Source organism: Ochlerotatus camptorhynchus, unplaced genomic scaffold (genome assembly GCF_037179485.1).
Source record: "Ochlerotatus camptorhynchus isolate MF236.1 unplaced genomic scaffold, CSIRO-AGI_Acam_v1.1 ptg000639l, whole genome shotgun sequence".
NCBI classification, from domain to species: Eukaryota; Metazoa; Arthropoda; class Insecta; order Diptera; family Culicidae; genus Ochlerotatus; species Ochlerotatus camptorhynchus.
The window spans coordinates 214902-235830 of NW_027041118.1; the positions used below are offsets into that span (position 1 = coordinate 214902).

Consider the following 20929-nt stretch of genomic DNA (forward strand, 5'->3'; position numbering starts at 1 on the left):
ACCTTTGGTTGTCACTTGTTGCGTCCAATTCACTGCAGTCGTTGCTCAAAAGCCGATCTTACAATTTTTTGTCATTGGCTTCTGAAAGCTTGGCACTGAAAGCTTCTTTTATAAAGAAAACTATCTAACTAACCCCATTGGGCACTCCCCCAATGTGGCCAGGCACTCATTTTGATTGCCATTGATCTTGTTTTTGAATTGACTCATGACAGAAAAATAAACAACGCTGTTGAAGGAATATGGTGCAGATGGGGATGGTCACTCCGCACAGTGTGCCACTGTTTGGCACCCATGATTAAGATTTGTTGTGTTATTTAAAGTGTCCGGCAACATTGCACTATTACTGCGCCTGCGCAGTGTGCATGTGTCAAAATTTGATTCAATCATTGTTGTTGCCACAATCAAATTTTTGGAAACCGTAAAAACCGTTAATTTTCGCTTGTCCCACCATGGATTCCTCAAAAGACAGCTCACACATTCTGATTATTGCACATACCAAATTAGAGGACTCACTACTGTGCTAAGAATGGTCAACATTTCATGCAAAACATCACCCCACTCAATCAATCCCATATTCACCAATTGTGTTCCTCCAAGAAATCTAATCGCTCTAATTTTCGGTAAAAATCTCATGCCTTCCGGACGCATGATACCCTCCTGCTCCGTGATCACAATCGTAACCCAGAGTTAAACCCGACCACATTTCCCATCGTTTGGGCTCAATCTGTTATTTATCTAGAGAGCAGCTTAGTGTGGACTTATGTCCGGAAGGCAATGCCCAAGCATTTTAGCAGTCAGAAATACCATCTGGCTGGAGCTAGTCGTCATGATACCAACCGGTGGAAACTAACGATTTTAAATTAGCTCACTACTTGACTAGCCTATTGGTCCCAAGCAAATCGATTAACGTACTCCATTCTAGTCAAAATTCTAGTACTACTCTATGTTTGTTTTGATTCGCTATGAAAGTTTGACAGACAAAAAGAAGGGGTTGTTGGATTTTCCTATGTTTCGAGGGGTGAATCGATTAGCTTGGGACCGAAGATAGTACCAGAGCTGAGCCAAAAAGTTGAGCACGTTTATTCGGGACCTTCTAATCTTAGAGCTACCTCTATGGTTGTACGTTTCGCAAATCTTGTCATATTCCTAGGCAAATACATCGCGCAGCTAAAGTTTCGTTCCTAGGATTGCATTCTCCCGGTCTATTATTTTCTCGGCAAGAAAAACAAAACATTCAAGCTGTCAAAATACCGGGTCTCCAAATATGTTATTTTTCTCAAACCCAGTCAGTTCGATGACTGGCACTGTAAGCATTGCCAGCACAGCGCGGCTTACTTGAGGCACAATGAAAAAAAATTGGTGCTAAATAAGTGTGTAGAGTGACCACCCCTGGGCGAACAGGATATGAGCAAGACCAGGGGTTGAAACAGTTGACGTATTTTACTACACACGCTAACTTGAAAGTACTCATTAATGAGTAAAAAAATACCCATTTTGAAGAAAAGTGGCTTAACTCATTAATGATTAAACAATTTTACCCATTAATGAGTATCTGTTACCCATTAATGATTAACAATTACTCATTAATGGGTAACAGATACTCATTAATGGGTAAAAAATTTACTCATTTAGTGAGTTAAGCCACTTTTCTTCAAAATGGGTCTTTTTCAACCATTAATGGGTACTTTCAAGTTAGCGTGCACTCGCTTCGTTATCATGCGCGACAGCCTGTTTGTATTCGTACAGGCATGTTCTACCGTCGTCTTTCTCACACAACACAAATGGTACAACAACATTCGAGCAAAGCGAATAATGTAAAATAATCATCATATGACAATGTGTTATTTCGTTCTAATTCCTCAATTTTGTGTAAATTAAACCATTTCTGATCAGTTCAACAGTACAACAAGTACAACATTAGCAGCTTTTATTATAAGAAAAACTTAAATAGGAGAAATGGATCTAATGTTGGCCCATATAGATGACCATATAGACCTTAGATTGGACCCATCGCTAAAAATCTGCTGTTTATCTATTTTATCTAGATGAACGCGTCATTGGGACGGTACTAATGGATATTTTTGACCGCTATTGAAAATTTAGTCGATTGGGGGAGAGGTAGCTCATCGATTCTTCCGGTTCGCCTCCTAGCATCGTGCTATAAGGTACCAGGCGATAACCAGGGTAGTTGATCGATAGCTCGATGACGTCATTTCGTAGACGTATGCAATGGGAAATTCTCATAGCAGGCGTTGACGATGGGACGTTGTCGAGTTGTTGAATAGCAACTATCGTGGTAACTCACCGATTACCTGTCGATGTGCCAAATTTGGAAAGACGTCTGCATTGAATTGTCTCATATAATAATATTCCGCCCACTATATCACAAGAAATTGCGAGTAGCTGAGTGGAATGGAGATAAGTTAAGCATTGGGTACAGGACCAAGTCTCCCCTGGGTGGTGCCAAAAGATGAGCGCAATAGAATCATCAAGTTGCCATAAGGCACGGAATGAGACTATTGCATGGCTGGGTAGTCAAAGTCTTCCATTCGTTAGTCATTTCAGGTGGATTAGAACAGGTTTAGGTGGGTGTTGGCCAGATTTGGATTTTTCAGATGTAATCCTGGATAGGACCCTGTCATTGAACGTTGCGTGAAAGTGGAACTTAATGAAGGCATAAGTACTTTTTCGTAGTTTTTAGTTATCGGATTTGAAAGATCGTCGGTTACAGTGGCCTGCTTACTGAGCAGAAAAACGCTGTCCCAGGTCCTTACATATCAAAGAGATTTATGGTAAAATCGCTTGTGTATCGTGTATTTTGCGAAACTCGTTGTTGTCGTTGGTTCCGGGTTTGAATGGATACACAAATTTGAGCAACGGTATTATGTGATATGAGGGGCTCGGTGGCCTTAGAGCAACCGTTTTTGCTTACTGAGCAGAACATCATGAGTCTAATCTCAGGCCCATCCACATTCAAGATTCGTCAATCGTTTTATTTGTTAATATGACTACATGGTAATAACAGCAACTCGGTGATTAAAAAGGTGCTCGTCTGCCTAGTGGCAAACGTTTTTGCTTACTGAGCAGAAGACCGTGGGTTTAGTCCCAAGCTCCTTCGCGTTATATGATCGTTAGGACATCAATTCAGCTTATCGTTTACCAAAACGAACCCTGCTGCAAACCCAACCCTCTTATCCAACATCCCAGTGATTCCTCGTGGAAGTGCAGAGGTGTTCTCGGCTTCCATCAAAGCGAGTGTCATGTCAACACAATCCTTCCCATTCCTTTCTTGACCTGTGTTCGGGCGCAGCCGGCGCTGGTATTGCCTAATTTAAGATCACCAGTTTTTACACATTGAGGATGATTGCTAGTCCCAAGCATCGTCTATTGGTTCTCTGTGTAATTACAGCTGATCTGGCAGTAACAGAGTAGCAACCGTGGGCGGTCAATCAAGCTCAAGCTCAAGCTATTGAAAATTTAGTCGATTACTGAATTTATGTATGGGCCCAAATTAGGGGCATTTAGGTCGCCATTACATCCATTCCTCCTACATAAATACTTGACGGTCTTAGACGATTGGACGATTTTAGTTTGGTACTGCACTTTGAGAGCCTTGTTTGCAAATGTCGGAAGCAAAGGCAGTCGATTATCGCAGAAAATGCGTCGACTACGGTGACCGCTTACACCACTGAGCAAGACAACACTTAACAACGAAGAAGTTTTTATTTACCTTAACGTATGACTGCTTTCTTCAGTGTTTTGGTGTGGAATGACGCTAGAAAATGTTCAAGATAGCAATCCAACGGCTACTTTGTTAACAGCTGCAAAACGTCTCCTTTAAAGTAGAACATCACTACATACGTGTGTTATTCGGTTTCTCGTTGGCTAAGTCTATCAGCGTTGCCAGATATACCGATTTATCGGTATTTATACCGATTTTCGAACTTGATTCCGGTATATAAGGATGCTCGGGATACCGATTTATGAGATTTTATACCGAATTATACCGATTTTTTTAAATTCAAAATGATGATTGTCGGCCCACGCTAAACTGTCAGAGGAAACTATTGTGAGAGATTTCAATCTTTTTGAATATCTCAAATTCTTTGAGTCTGCTCAAAAAAATATTCATCCATAAAAATGTCTTATGCTTGATACTCTTTCGACTAATGTTTCCATTTCCTCGCCATTTTTGGCTAACCAGAAATCGAGAAACAGTTGATGGCTCATCTCGGTAATTCCTGGGAATCGGGAAATACTTATATTCAGTGTAGAAATAGGTCCATCAAAATGTTAATTTTTTCACTTCCTGAGGTTGGAAGTTCCTTCCAGCTTGCCCCGTAAGTTATTTTCCAATTCCTACCGGAAAGTTATTTCGACTCCCTTTGGAAGCTTCTTCTGGCTTCGCTCGAAAGGTTCTTCCGTTTTCTCCCGCTAGATTAGTTTTCCAACATCCGCGGAACTTCAGGGATGCTTCTACAGTTTTATTGCGGTTCAGAAAAACTTCAGTTCTGTTAAAATTCGAGAACCCGGGAAACTTAAGGGAAATTTAATGGTTTTCATGACGGTTCCATTTATTTCAGGGGCATTGAGAGAACTTTAGGGATGCGCTGAGAACATCAGAATAGATCAATTAATGTCAAGGGAGTTTTTGAAGCATTAAATGCGTTCCGGAAAACTTAGGGAATTTCCAAAAACATCAGCAAATTTCATGACAGAGGTTCATACAAAATTTTAAAACGTAAGGGAAGTACAGTAACATGGACATTAGAAAATTGTGAGAACATTTTAAGGGAAGGTCCGTGCTTTAAAATGGCAGTTTCGAGAATGTTCCATGAATTTTAAGAAAATTCTGAGAGCACTTAAGAAGTTCTGAAATGTTCAAGAAAGTCTAGAGACCTTCAAAGAAGCTAAGAGATTTTCCGATGGTTTCTTAGTACTTCAAGAATGATCAGAGAACTTTAAAACAGTCCCATTAACTCCAGGAAAATTGCAGGAACTTTCAAGGAGTTCCGAGGAATTATGGGATATTCCGAAGCAGTATTGGCAAAACCATCAATCAAATTATGTTTTTCCGTTCTCATACGCTCTCAATATCACGCGTGATATTGGAACAAAATATCATGCTTGATATTTATTTTACAAGCTCCTTCGATATTGCGAGACTATTCAAAACGTGCAAAAATCAAGCGGAGGGTTGACTAGATACAAAAATCAACGGAATGATTTCTTAGAAAGAGAAAGTATAGTTTGCTATCTCTTTTTACTGTTCACCGATGGCAGACACGAAAAAACTGCTGCCAGCCGTTTTGGAAGTTTCGGTTGCGTTCGGGTGTAAAGCAAAAATCATTAAACTCAATCTCACCACAGTTTGTTGAGATTTGCAGCTGGTGAGTTTCGTTAGCTTGATATTCCGAGCTGCGATATCACAGCTTACAAAATCAACCGCAGCTGCATGCTTGCTGATTTTTGCCTACGAAAATCAAGCGTGATCTTGGGCATTGGTGAGATTTGATTTTTTGATATTTTCCCAACACTGTTCCGAAGTGTATTTTCGGAATGTTCCGAAAACTATATTAGGAAAATTTCCGGATAAAGAACTAAAGAGATCTCTTTCTTCCGGATTTTTTTTTCCCCAACTACTCCTTAAAGTTTCTTCCGACTGTTCCGTGTGCCTTCCAAATTTCTCCAGGTAGATTGGAATACATTAGGAAGTTTCTTATAGCGCCTCCAGAAAGTTTCCTCCATATTCTCCAGGAAGTTTAATTAAACTTCTGCCGAATGTGTCTAGAGAATTCTCCCAGAAGTTTGTTTTCGTCTCCTTCTGGATATTTCTCCAGAAGACATTCTCCGTAGATTTTTTTCCGACTTCCTCTGGAATTGGCTACTCTAGAAATTCTTTATTGTTTCCGATGAAGTAATCTTTGTTAGAGCTTCTTTGTTGTTTCCGATACTTTTCTGGATTCCTCTGGATGTGTCAACCGATGTTTTCTGAAAGTTTGTTCAAATTTTTGCCTGACGTTTCTCAATGTTTGTTTTGGACTACATCCATGATGTTTTTTCGACTTTTCTTAGAACTTTGTTCAAACTTCATCCAGAAGAGCTTCTTAATTTTGTCTCTGGAAGATTTTTCGACTTCCTGCACAAATTAATTCAAACATTCCCCGGAAATTGTTTCCGACTTCTCCTGGAAAGCAATTTTTCCGTACTAAGTCCACAAGTTTTAGTTTTCGCCTTCAAAAAGGGCAAAAATATAAAATTAACTTACATAGTAAATACCGATATATACCCATTTTTTGTTGAACATTTGATACCGATAAGTTAGAAAACAATCTGGCAACGCTGAAGTCCATAGCGGGTGCAGAATTTGTTGTTCGTCTCCATCTGTTTTATGAACAGCACTGACGATATGGCGTGAATGGTAGCGATCTTATGAACTTGATCACGTCTCATGACGATCCTGTACTTGGTCTTAACCTGGCCGTGGGAATGCAAAGAGAAAGTCGACGAAGATAATCTGTCAGCTTGATTTGTTCATCGTCTTCGATCGGTTTTCACTTTGATTTCGTCTGGTTGTCCGTTGATGGGTTTGAAGTCCGGACGAGGATCGCACTTTGGTAGCGGTTTCTTCAACGTCCTCCTCCTCTTCGGCTTCGGAAATGGCGGCGGCTGCTTTGGCTGAACATTCCACGGGGGTAATGGTTGGTAGCGTTGCCGTCGGAGCTGGAATTGGGTGTTAATCGGTTGTTACCCCACCGGGGAGATGTTTTCTAAATCGGAAAGTGTAGTGGCGGAATTTATTGAAGGGCGCCACGGTTGGAATATTGCTCACCACGCTATGTTAGATATGCTGTGATTGAATCTTCACGCTGTAGCTAACTTGAATGGTGCTAACGAGAAGGGGTTGATTGATTGATTTATCTTTCTTTAGGAGGCTTTCAGCCTGAGGCTGGTTCGCCTCCAAAAAACGAGAAGGGGATCGGAGTTAGTTATTACCATTTTCAATGGGACTACTGTTACGACTACTGGATCAATCGATGCTGATGGGATTGTTGCGTTGTAGGTGAAATCCCAGATGTTTAGAAGAATAGCTGTTTGATCTTTTTGAAGTGACCACTGGGACTGGCTGCTGAGGAGGAAGAACAACTGCTGTAAGCTGGCTGGAACTGCAAGTTCTTGCTGGTAGTAAGCAGGCACCGACACAGGTTCTTGCAAAATATTCAAGCTATTCGAAAGCCTCAGGGCTTACTTTGTTTACAAACAAAACTGACGTCTAATATGACAAGCATATTCTTAAAGAGAGTAAACGGAGTAAGCAGAGAAAAAAAAAATCAATGAACGTCGATTAAATATTGAGGTACATTGAGTTACTCGCTGCTAAAAAGCAACTCAGAGTAAACCTGTCTCACCCCCCTTGCAAATAAGCACAGAACAGAAGAAGTGCAAACAAATCGGTGAATCAAAAAGTGTTTCGTTTTTCTGCTCAACAAGCGATGTGTTGTGGTAGCGTTCCACACGGGCTTTCTATGTGCACTCACACTATCATAACATGCTGTCTATCATAACTGAAGGCAGAAGATGCCTTCTACCGCTAGGTGCGCTAGTGTTCGCAAATGACAAGTGGAGCCACTTTCTGATCCGAAGTTCCACTCCTGTGAAATAAGCCTTCATCATCCAATTCGAAATTTTGATAAGTGATCTGCTTCAACAGGGTCACTTTCGGTCCGTTTAGATCGTCTAGATAGCCTTCCATTGCGAACTTGTATCGTGACCAGCGCTTGTTCGTCTCCTACTCGCCAAGCATCCGTCACGCCATTTGAAAGAGATCCGAGATCGACGTACTTCCACGTCTGTTCGTATGCTGGAGGCACCACATTCGAAGCGGTTTCAAAATCGACGCACTTAATATGTTCGACTATTTTTGAGTATTACTCCCGCACACATTAGTTCCAGCCCTCTAGGGATGATGGTAAAACAAAGTTTTAAAAAAATTTATTGTCATGACGAGTGCGTCATCATTAGGAACGAGTCAAATATTGCTGGTACTTGGCTTGTATCTTCGTAATTAGAACTGGTCAGCCGGTTCTTGCACACTCCAGCTTCCGAGAAAACTAGGATATTCAAGTTAGATTTCTTCGGAACGATGTCTGCTTCCATAATCTACTTGCTACCTTTCAACAACCAGATTTCTGATCAGTATTGGGTAAATGTCATTGATTGGGAGTAATGAAAAGAACGTCTCAACTTGTTCAAGGTTAAACGACTAATGAAAACCCTTTAATTTATAGAGAATTTGTTCTCTATCTGGGTCGGAGCCAGTTCCAACCCAGTGCGAAAGCGAACTTTTTGTCAATGCGTTGAGGTTCTCTGGGATAAGTTTTAAAAACGAACGATCAAACTGACGTTTGTCAGAAACCAGGCAGCCCCAATCTTGATACCCGATCCAGGTTGGAACTGAGCAAAAAGAAATTCAGTATTAAGTTATGTAGGGGAAAAGTCGGCTTCGGCAATACCTTAACCTATTATCGTCAGGGGGTAAACAACGTCCTTGAGAGCTCAATTTTGGCATGTGGATACATTGTGCTTCAGAGCAACTATTGGCCAAATGTATGTGCTCTGAGGCTTTGTTTACCCCCTGACGATAATAGGTTAAGTTATTGCCGAAGCCGACATTTCCCCTACGTCCCTAGCAACCGTTGATGTTGCACTCATGGAAGTGCTTCCTTGAACAAACTCAATGCACAAATCGAGGCTATCAAAATTATGGCCAAAGCACAGACATACAGACATAACACACTGAACATTTATCACTTGTAAAGCATCGTCGCTAAAACATTACCGCTGAACAGATGGCGGTAGTGTGTAAATGTCAAACGCAAGGCAATTGACTATGCGCGCCACAGGTGGCGGTACAATCAACTACCATACTTTTAAATTGACCGTTAAATGCTTGTTCGATGAACAACTTGCGAGTGTATGTCTGTTTGTTTGTGGCCAAAGGTCTGAACTATAATTCAAGATTTGATATGAGCTGCGAGTAGTTACAAAAATGACACTTTGTCACACAAATTATTGAAGCACAGACTTATCCACCCATATCATTGTTTCCGTGCGAAGCGTATTTTCCATACAAACATAATTTTTAATGGAAAATACGGTTCGAACGAAAAGAAGAACCTGGGTGATTCAAGGGGTTGGTCACTCCACACAGTGTGCCAAAAATACAGTTGATAGATGACCAATTGCACGCTGTCGTCAAGTTCATTGCTTTCGAAAATACACCGTCGGATGTTTTGAATCGATAGTGTGAGTCTGTTCCAGTGATTAAAACATCAGCAGAAGCTTTCTGCAGCGCCTGTAAATTTTAAATGCCATAGAAGCGTTTCGATATTGCCTTGATCACCATCTTCCGGTCGGGCCAGTTTGTCCGGTATTAACAAGTCCTACTGGAGTGCCTCTGGATCATTGTCTCTTGGTTTGGATTCCACTGTTAGTTGTATTGTTGCTTCAAAACAAAACATTTGAACTGACAAATTTACAAGCCAACAATATCAGTCAGATGACTGGTACTCTCGGTACTACCGTCACAGCTGCGGCACACGGCTGCACGCAGAAAATTGGATTTTTGTTTCAGGGCCTAATGTATTTTGTTATTGATTCAAACATATTGTATAACTATTTCAACAAAACATGTTTTTGAATCAACAAAATGGTTTTTAGAATCAACAAACAGATTATTGACTCTACAACCGGTTTGTTGATTCAAAAATATTTTTCTTTGAATTAACCGAATAATATATTTGAAACAATATCAAAAATATATTAGGCCCTGAGTCAAAAATATATCCATTTGAACTTAAAAACCATTTCTCTGCGTGTGTGAACCATTTGCTGAGTTAAATTTAACTCGTGGTTAAAAGTGACATTTCGAAAGTTATTTTCTATGTTCGAAAATCCCCGTGCTCTCAATCGACCGGTTTTCAACCCAAGGTTGTCAAAATTTAACTTCTTGTCTGACAGAAATAACCATGCTCGGTTAGCAGGGTTCATCGATAACTTTCCATCTGTCAAATTTTAACCAAAAGTTAAAAAAAATCGCCAAATGGTTCAGAGCCTGAGAAAAAAAGTTGGCGCAAAATGAGTGTGTAAAGTGACCACCCCTTTGGGGTGATTACATCCATGCTCTCATGACATATATCATGTCCAGATGCAAATTTTGAAGGACACAATTATTCATAAAATCACCCACTGATCTCTCACTGTGGAGGCTCAACCGAACGAGCCTGTCTTGCCTTCACAGTTAACCTCCAAGAATGTAGGTACCAAGCAGGTGCGCATATCTTGATTTAACTTTCTATAGTAGATTTTTACTCAAAACTCACCTCCAAATTTACCGACCATCCGTCTGCACAACCTCTAGTAACATAATATAAAAATCGCGTTTGCTATTGCATTCAACTCTAGCTTACACCTATAAAACCATAAAATTCGCGGCAAAAATAGTGGAATTGGGACAGAACGGGTTTAAGGAATAAACGAACGTATTATTGTGTGTATATTATATTTTCCGTCGAGAGCTCAGTTCAGGTATTGAAATCGCGTAATCTAAACCGATTCTAAAAAAAAAGTACATGTATAACCAATAAAAAGTTCCAACTGTGTTTTTTTTTCTCTATATAAACGGGCAGAGCGCGGAAAACTAAACAATAAATAATCTCTAAACTCTCCTCACTTTTAGCTACCTTATAGTATCTCTATAAAGTTGTTAGGATTATTACTACTACTCTGTTTCAGCGTTTGCACCTCCTTCTCTAGTTTGTCCACGCGAGCCCGGTATTCTTCGTTCTGTTTCTGCGACAGTTCGAACTGTTTCCGCAGATCGTCCATCTGCTTTTTCTGTTCGAGGAAATGTCGCTCTAGTTCGCCGAGAGTCATCGACGAACCGGTACTACTACTGCCGTTGCTACTGACTCCGCCCAGAGCGGAATTGTTGGAAGAATTTAAATTCGAATTGCTACTTACCACCCGCTGCTGCTGCTGCTGCTGACTCACCGACGAGATAGGAACTATGCCGGTGCTTTGTCGGGAACCTATCACACCACTATTGCCCTCCACCGATACCACCGTGTCCTGGGGTATCTTGGTGGGCAATTTCGAGATTATTTCCATTCCGGTTGCCGTCCGGAGCCGTTTTACACCGTCGGCCGAGGTGATGATGTGTCTGTTCTGGTTGCTGTTGATGATGCTGTTACTGCTGTTGTTACTACTACCGAAGCTATTTACAGAATTAAACTTTGAGATGACGTTCTCGCCCGGGCCGGGCACACTTCCGGTGAGCCGGTTTTTCGTCATGACGATCTTTTTGATTTGTTTCGCGCCGGACGAGCTGAATGTGCCGGGTGATCGGTGCAGCATTTGGGGTGTTCTGGAATGGAAGCACACGTTGAAGGCTTTTCCGCTACGAAAGATTGTTTATGTAGGTAGTTCCCCTTGAAAGTTTGCTGAACTTCCGATGGAAGTTTCACAAAATGTCCTACACTGGAAGATTTCTTTGCTTCCCTGAAAAGGCCCATGCATCGACAAGGAATCCAAAATGTAAGCCAAACTTACCTCATCACTCCGGACTGATGCACCGTTTTCCGGTAGTCCGCCGAGGAAATTTTCTTAATCCCACTGACCTCGCCTCCGCAAATCTGCTTAAATTCCTCCGCCGACAGTATCTTTATAACCTTATTAGTCTTGATTGTCCCGCCCCCTCCCGCATGGCTATGGCCGAGAGGCGGCCGGTGCAACCCGTGATGTTGCTGCTGCTGTGAAACCACGTACGGTGAAGTCTTCTTGATGATCTTGATCGTTTTCTTCGTCGTTGTCGGGGGCATCGTCGAAGGCACTGTAGTCGCCGTACCTCCCACGTTACCAGATTGCAGCCTTGTCTCGTTGAGGGCGAACTTCCCCGCCTCCGACAGCAGAATCTTCCGCCCGCTCTGGATGGCCGAAGTGATCAGACTGCTGCCGGAGTCGTCCGATGGAATCATCGCTATTCCGTGCTCCTTCAGCATCTGCAACGTGTTGGAGTCCAGATTCTTCGGATCCTGTTCGGTGTTCTGTTCCAGATTAATAATGGCATCGCTAAGACTGTCCTCTTTCTCTATGAGATTGTCAGTGTCGTTGGAATCGAGCTGTTCCAACCCTCCCCGCGGAATGGAAGACATATTTGAGATACTGCCATCGTTGCTAAGATCCATCGTGATGTTGTCCTCCCCATCATCCAAAGCCGCGCTGGTTCGCTCCTTGTGCTGTTGGAGTTCGTACATCAAATTGTCCGTTGCTTCTTGAATCTAGAAAAGGAAATTACAATCATTAACTACAGCGCTTTTTTCGTAAATTAACAACCATACAGCTTACCTGTTCTCTACTGGCAGCCCGCATCTGGTTGGCCAGCAGCAGTATCCGCACCAAATCCACCAGCCCGGCTTCGGTCGCAATACTGATGGGGCTTTTTCCGAACTTTGAGACGGCATTCGGATCGGATCCATGCTGTAAAAGCATCTCCACAATCTTGTCATGCCGCTTCTCAACCGCCCAGTGAAGGGCGGTCATTTTAAGCTGTAAATGATAAACAAAAATTAACAACAGTCCCCCGAATTCCCATCCCCAACTCACCATATCCTTCGCGTCGACCTCACACTTGCTGTTCAACAGCAGCTCCACGATCTCGACATTGCCCTGGTAGACGGCGAAATGAAGTGGCGTTCGGTCGACCTTAGTTTTGCTATCTTTACTGATTCCGGCCCGCAGCAGAACCTTGCACGTTTCCACGTTGTTGTAGCGCGCTGCTAAATGCAATGGGGACGTCCCCAACTGAAACGACAAGCGACAAGCGACAAACAAAATAGGAACCAACATCAGCTTTTTTCGATGTCCGGCACAGACTGCCTTTCGGTTTCATATTACCCAATCCGCTGTGAACGGGGCACCGCGGCTCATCAGCTCGTGAACCTTTTCCGTGTTGCCGGTTTTAGCTGCCTGGAGAAGTGCCTTTCCGAGATCGGTGATGACGGTTTGGGGCTTCTGGATGCTCATGGTACCGTTCATCTGGAAACAGAAAGACAATAGGTAAGTCGTGTTGCAGAAAAGTAAAAGATAAATAAACAGGGTGTCGACTCAATGAAGGGAACCAAATTCCCTTATATTCCCTGATTTTCCAGATGTTTTTTTAGAAAAAAAATCCAGATGTACCCAACCACCCGAGCAAAGTCGGTTAACAAAATGAAAGCAAATCGATATTAAAGTTTGCAGTTTCTATCATAATGAAAACTCATTTTGATTTCAAATGCCGCGACAGAAGTCTGATATCATATTGTGTCTTAATTATGCAGTCAGACTTTTTAAATCAAAGCAACTTAACTTGAAGTTCTGCTGTTAATTTCTTGTTTAAAATTTGATTTAAGTTCATCTGTCGTTGAACTAACGATTATTGTTTATTTGTTTTGTTTAATACATTTTAGGTCATTCATGACTAGCCCGAGGTGACATTTAAGCTCAAATATTTCAGCGTGAGAAGCATGGATGCTAACCATTTACGACAGGCCCGTATTCAGTCAAACATTATGAATGCAAAATCAGTAATCAAATTGATTTCATTGAAAGCAGAATTATTTTTCCGTTTGATTCAATAGTGTAAAATTTTGCTCTCATTTTTGCTGTGTTAACCGTTGAGTCAACCAAAATGAGATCAAATGGAGTATTCAAAATAAGTTATATCATAACAGCAAATTCTGATTTCAATTTGATCTCTAACTTTGTTCGGGCATCCACATTCACATGGTCGGGGCCATGTAATCAGTTTAAGCAGTAACCGGGATGTTACTATGATTGATAGCGATGTGCACTATCTTCATAGTACAAATTAATTCTTGCAGACTTGCAAATTAATACGATGAATTTATCATAGAACGAACCCACAAAAATGTATTTTCATTAGAGCTGGGACTTTAATCTGAATCTATCCGTAATCCGGATACCTGGAGTCCAGCTCACGGATATTCAGGGTGTCGACTCAATGATGAAATACAAATTGCCTGATATTCCCTGAATTGTCAGTCGTTTTCTGAAGAATTCCAGACAGGATTGAAGTGATAGTAGTAAAAAAATAATGAATCATCTTGATTTAAGCTTCATTTGTGAATCTAAAGTTTTGCTACTATACTTTACTGGAAAATAATAACTGTATGGTTTCATTACTAAGTAAATTATAAAGCGCGTCATCCATTAATAGGCATCATTTTTTTAAGTTGCGGTGGTTGCTAATTTTGGTTTCTAAAATAGAGGAAAACATTGTTTCTTATGGATATGCCGTCCTACGCTTATTTGTCCCATGTTCCAAAATAAGCAACTGAGAAAAATGGGTTCAAAGTTCAAAAATTGCTTTTCATCTTGCGTTGAGCGGTCAACTTTACGTGGAATATATCGCAAATTGGTAATCATTAATTTACAGGCAACCTATTCGCGATATAACGTTCATGTAAAGTTTAATAACCATTTCAGTAAAAGTTTAGCAGGTTTCCATGCTTTACACTCAAAATAATCTACACGTTGAAGCTACGTGAAAAATCACGTAATCTCTCAATAAATCTCCTCTCAGTTTTACGTGACTCACGTATAATGTATGTGATGTCAATTGAATTTCACATGGAGTTCTTTTTTAACACACATACCTGATCAATGAAATGTACGTGATTTTCCCATAACACTGGGTCTATGTGCGTTTCACGTAAAGCTTATGTGATTTTCACATCTACAGGGTGTCGACTCAAAGTCGAAAACAAAATTCCCTGACTTTCCCTGACTTTCCAGTCGGTTTTCAGAAAAATTCCAGTCCACAAAACTACGTTATTTTAACCTAAGAAGCTACAACGTGATGAGCTTTATTATACCCAGTGCTGTGTTCCTAAAATTTGAGCTAAGTAGTCGCACCCAATATTGACCGGCGCCCTTAAAATATAAATCTGCCTAAAATAACGACGCATTCGCCCGCGACGTTGATGGCGTTGTTTCACAACGTGTATTATCTAGTTTATATAGTACGTTGCAAAACATTTGCACTTTATCGAGCAGCACCGTACTCTACAGGTGGTTAAGTCCCTTTACCCTTTCTTCTTGAAATTATGATTAGTTCGATTATGAAAGTTCCGTCAACATTTTCCCAGTACTATCATTTGTGTTTTCTAATTTATCTCATATTTATCTTGCTTGACTTTCTCCTAATTTCAGGAAAAACCTTGAACAATTTCTAGAATTTTCCTAAACATTCGTGGGCAAAGCAAAATTTCCAAAACTATCAGTATGTTATCAAATCAAAACCTCCGCAGTAAGAAGCCCTTACTGCGCTAACTGTGCAAAGGCGCAACAAACTTTTGTTTCTCCGAGGCACTCGGTCCCCCTTCTTAAGCTACAAGTACTAGGCCAATTAAGGGGAAGATTATGGATATGATGATAGTTAAAATCAAAAAAAAAACAAAAAATAAAGATACATAAATATGGATTCGTTTTATACGTTTTACTCAGAACACCTCTGGCGTTTTACAAATCATTACCATCAATCGTCGCTACGCAAATCTTTGAAATAAGAACCAGAGATGTTTGTGTTGTTACAACTGATGTTACCTTTGGAAACCTTATTAGGCAATACATTTACTGTTTCAGTGTCACGTTTTCACGTTTATAACAGGTTCTTGCTTTAAACGTTCCCAAGAACTCGTGACATTACTGCCGAAAGTATTAAATCAGTCCAGAAAATTTAACATTTTCGGAAGTGAGTCTATCTTTAAGCGATTCAACATTTTCCCTACTGAACTCAAGCTTTTCTGAAGTTATTAAATATGCTATGAGCTGAATACACGAATCCAGTGCTTTCAATGTTTCCGAAGTGATTCAAAACTTTTGTAAAGTTCAGTACTGTTTGAAGTTATTCTGTTGGCTGCTTTTTTTCTGAAATGGTCCAGTACTTGCCAAAGTGATCCTAATCTTTTCTCAAGTTATTCAGTACTTTCTGAAGGGATTCTTAACTTTCCAAAGTGATTCTAAACTTTCCTAATGGAATGTAATGTCAGTATAGACAGATCTCGTTTTTGGAAACGTAACTACAGTGCACTCTCTACGCCTCGAGGTACCTATAGAATTATCGAGTTATAGAATAACAATCTCATACAAATTCGCTATCTCAGTAGCCATGACACTCATTTTTATGATGGCTATATAACTATATATCGAGTAACTGGACATCGAGTTGTGAAGAGTTGGCTGTTCTTCATCTATGTTGCCAAAGTCGAGATCTTTTTCGATGTGTCACAATTGAGTAGCTTAGCGATAATAATCAATACTCCCTGAAGTAAATCCTGCTGAGAAACTGTTGAAAAATTCCTGGAAGTGAGGAGGATCTCTCGGTTTTTGATGGTCTAATTGACCTACATTATGAAGCGGCCGGCGCTGTTATTGTCTATCCTAAAGTATGAGATCAGTAGTTTTTACACATTGCAGATGCATGCTCGTCCAACGCATCGTTTTTTGCTTCTCTGATAGGTGATCTGGCAATAACGGAGTAGCAACCGCGAGCGGATTTTTTTTTTCTTTATTTAAGAGGTTTTTAGCCTTAAGGCTGGTTCGCCTCTGAGAACCGCGAGCGGTTAATCATTCTCATGCTCAATTATGTCTGTACTATTTGGAGTGATTCAGTACTTTCTGAAGTTTTTCTGCAGTAATTCAGCACTTTTCAAACTGATTCCGAGATTTTCTATCGTTTTTCAGTACTTTCAGAAGAGATTTTGAACTTTTTTTAATGATTCTGTGATGCCTAAAGTTATTCCGATTTTTCTGAAGTGACTAAATATTTTCTGAAGGGATTCCAAACTTTTCTGAAGTTATTACAAAATGATCTCAGCTCTTGAAGAAGTGATTGCAAACTTGAGAGAATTGATAAAGTACTTTCCGAAGTTTTGTGAAGATGTTCAGTTCTTTCCGGATTTTTTTTTTAGTTTTTACGAAAGCGATTACAAACTTTCTGGCAAGATTAAGTATTATCCAAAGGGATTCAGAAATTTTCTTAAGTCACTCAATACTATCCGAAGAATTTCAAAGTTTTTTTCTGAAGTGATTAATTATCCAAGTAACATTGTAAGTTTTATTGAGTTTTTAAAGCACTCTACAAGTCTAAATCATGGTCTACAGTACCCTCATAAAACCCAAATTGTTACTTGGGTACTTTCAGAATTGATTTCAAACTGTTCAAAAGTGATTCAGTTCTTCCTGAAGCGATTCAGTACTTTCGGAAGTGATTACAAACTATCTGGAATTATTCAGTACTTTTCGGAGCGATTCCAAACAGTTCTGAAGTGATTCAGTACTTTCTGAAATCATTTAGTGCTTTGCGAAGTGATTATGAACATTCTGAAGCGATTAAGTATTTCCGACGTGAGGCTGAACGTTTCTGAAATGATTCTGTGCATTCCTAACTAATTTAATCATTTTCGAAGTTATTCGGTTCTTGCGGAAATGATTACAAACTTTCTGGGATGATTCAGTACTTTCCAATGTGAATCCGAAATTTTCTGAAGTGATTCAATACTATCCCAAGAGATTCCGAGCTTAAAGTGGTTCAACACTTTCCGAAGTGATTCAGTGCTTTCTGAAATAATTCAGTACTTTCCGAAGTGATCATGAACTTTTTCAAAGTGATTCCAAACATTACTGAAGATATTCGGTGTTTTCCGAAGTGATTCCGAACATTTCTCAAGTGATTCAATTATTATCAAAGTGAACTTTTCGCAATGATTCAGTGCTTTCCAAAGTGATTTCGAATATTTATTAAGTGTTTTGGGTCTTTTCTGAAGTTATTCAGTACTTTGTGAAATGATTCTCAACATTTATGAAGTGATTCAAGACTTTCTGAAGTGATTCAAGACTTTCTGAAGTGATTACACACTGTTCTAAATCGATACAGTACGTTCAGAAGTGATTTCGAACATTTCTAAAGTGATACAATACATTCCTAAATGATTCAGTAGTTTCTGAATTGATTGAAAACATTTCTGAAGTGATTTAGCACTTCCGAAGTAAGTCCAAACTTTTCTGAAATGATTCAGTACTTTCTGAAGTGATTTCGAACTTTTCATTAGTTATTCAGTGCGCTCTGAAATGATTCAGTACTTTCTGAAGAGATTCCGTATTTTTATGAAGTGATTCAATTATTTCCTTAAGTGATTCAGTAATTTTTTAAGTGATTCCGAACTATTCTCAAGTGATTCAGTACTTTCTGAAGTTATGTCGATCTTTTTTATATGATTTCAAACTATTCTCCCATACCTCACCGTGAAAGAATTCCATCACCGTCATGTCAAAATTTCTATCTTACGCCACTAAGTAGCGCCAACTTTTGTCCGCCAATCAGGATTTGCACCGTTAGTGGTTAACCTCAATTAGATGAACTTTTGGACAGTTCAGTGGTATTATTTAACTTTTTTCCCTCGATCATGGACACAGCCCGAGCAAAGTCTGAGATCAAATTGCAATCTAAATTTGATGTTGTGATTTCGCTGATAATGTGAGTTGCTGTCGTTTTGGTCGTTTTAACGGTTAAAATATCAAAATTGATAGCAAACATATCTTCCTGTGACATCACATTGAAAACTATTTCTGCTATCAGTGAGAGCAAACTGAATACTCAATTTGATATCAATTTTTCATGTTGATAACAAAACAAGTATTCAATTTGATGTTATGCTAAGGCAATGAAGTCAAACCCGCAACAACATATTTTTGTACAGCAAAATGAAAACAAAATTTATCAATTGCATAAACTGAAATCAAATTAGGATTTCAGTTTGATGTTGATATCAAAACTGGATTTCAATATGCTTTCATTTTGATGCTGGACTGATGCTGATGCTATTTTTTTTTTCAAAAAGATATTCTGCATTATTACCTAAAAACCTCTCTCTGCATTGGCGTTGCCATGCGATAAGGTACATCTTTGAAGATATTCTGGATACCACGCAAATATTTGAAAACATCCCAACTGATACTGCAAACACTATCCTTGAATGCATTATGCAAAATATACAGCCCACAGCTTCCCAGATCTATCATTTTTTTTTTTGCATTTAAATGGTCTTTATTTCTTGTGATTGTGTGGTTTACATGTATGAATTTTCAAGTGACACAGATGCGTCTTTTCAACTTTAGTACATTTGATATTTTAATTATTATTTACAGTTCCTAGTCCTATCAGGCCTATTTTAAAGTATGACCACCTTGGTGGGAATCCCAGATCTATCAGCTTCTCGCCACCTTTTTGTACCTCTTGCTTCAATTCACATTGGGCCCATCCATGGACACTTGCAGCAACTTGTTCGAAGAGATACCGGCAAGGGCGTCCATAAACGCAGCGAGTAGATCTGATGCCCGGGATCTTCCCAAAAACGTTGACGTCATGCACTGATAAAATTTCAAAGATTGTTTTATGTGTCCCACACATAATTTTTAGCAATGTGATCAACATTATTTTTTTTCCTGACCTACACTAAAATTCCCTGACATTCCCTGACTTTCCAGATCATAAATAGAATTCCCTGACATTCCCTGACTTTCCAGGTTTTTCCAGGTAGTCGACACCCTGATCTATAAAAGCCTTCCTCTGCCATCCCTTACAGCGTCCAGCCCAGCCGAGTTTTGTTGGCGATAGGGTCGCCCAGTTGACCCTCTTTTACTTTCAGAGCCGCTATCAAATGGCATTGTTGGAACCGATTAGTATTCCAGGGGAAACTGATTCATAGCTACTAAGAGGCAATCCCTTCAAGTGTGGGGTTGTTGAACCAACTCCTCGTAGTTCAGCGACTGCCGAGGTAAACTGAGATTCTTCACCGTGCGGTGTCATTTAGCACGAACACCCCAGGCTGTGAGACACCACTTATCTCGACCGAAACTCGTTGAGATTTTTGTTCGTAGCGAGTGACGTTGCTTGTCCAGCTCATACACAGCGGTAGATCTTCACCATCATCGATTCCCAAACGTTTTGCTACCCAGTCCTCTGCCAGAGTCATGTTCGAACCATCGTCCAAAAACGCGAACGTTTCCACCGACTTTCCCTTCCAGAGCAACCGCAAGGGAAGAAATTTGAACAGAACGGATTGCTTTGGATTGTGGTGTGCATTCAGTCGCTCACTGGTTTCACCTGCAGTGCCTGTTGATGTCGGTTCTTCTTTAGTGATCTTGTTCTGCTTATGAAGACTTGCATAAAGCAGCGGATGATGACGCATCTGGCATCCCTCCGTTCCACAGATCGTTTGCGTTTTACACGGTCTACGACCATGCTTACCAAGGCACGTGTGGCAGAGGTGATTCTCGTTCCGCATCCATCTCCTTGTAGATCGTACAATCCTTTACCTTGTGCTGTGGTCCTCAAACGCCAAACAAAAGACCGCCGAAGGTAGCTCCTGCTTCGACGATTGATTTTTCTTTGTTGAATCTTCCACCGAATGAGCGTTTAGGTAGTTCCTTTCCCACGCCTTCACACTCGTGTTCGACTTTGCCGACTTGGTATCAGCAATAATGGTGACGTCAGATGCTGCCACGACGAGTGTGGACAAGTACTCCGAAAACGTACGAAGGTCTACTGCTGGAAAATGCTGCTTGCACAAAGCCCAGTCCAGGCGAAGCTGCGCCGGGACCTTCTCCACCAACTCTTGCAATAACACTGGGTTGCACATATGAGCCACTAGGCCCGCCGCTTCAAGATGGTCGCAGAGATTCTGTACAGCCATCCCGAACGTAATCAATGTGTCTAACCTATCTGGCTTTGGAGCCGGCACCTCTCGCACTTTATTTAGTAAATTGTGAATAATAAGCTCAGGGCGTCCAAATAGCATATACAAAG

General features: G+C 40.4%; 1 protein-coding gene across 2 annotated transcripts in view; it reads right to left on the minus strand.

The window, feature by feature from the left end:
• Atac3 (Ada2a-containing complex component 3) overlaps window positions 1–20929 on the minus strand; it is a 215746-nt gene that overhangs the window by 184185 nt on the left and 10632 nt on the right. The window contains exons 3-8 of one of the 2 annotated variants that reach the window (XM_065237690.1): window positions 12955–13095; window positions 12664–12861; window positions 12406–12606; window positions 11611–12338; window positions 9865–11425; window positions 9489–9590 (exon numbers count right to left, since the gene is read on the minus strand). In XM_065237690.1, the coding sequence (XP_065093762.1) occupies window positions 10744–11425; window positions 11611–12338; window positions 12406–12606; window positions 12664–12861; window positions 12955–13095 (1950 nt within the window). In that variant the 3' untranslated portion in view covers window positions 9489–9590; window positions 9865–10743. Of the gene's footprint in view, window positions 1–9400; window positions 9591–9864; window positions 11426–11610; window positions 12339–12405; window positions 12607–12663; window positions 12862–12954; window positions 13096–20929 lie in introns of those variants that run through there. The other variant, XM_065237689.1, reaches the window with a different exon arrangement.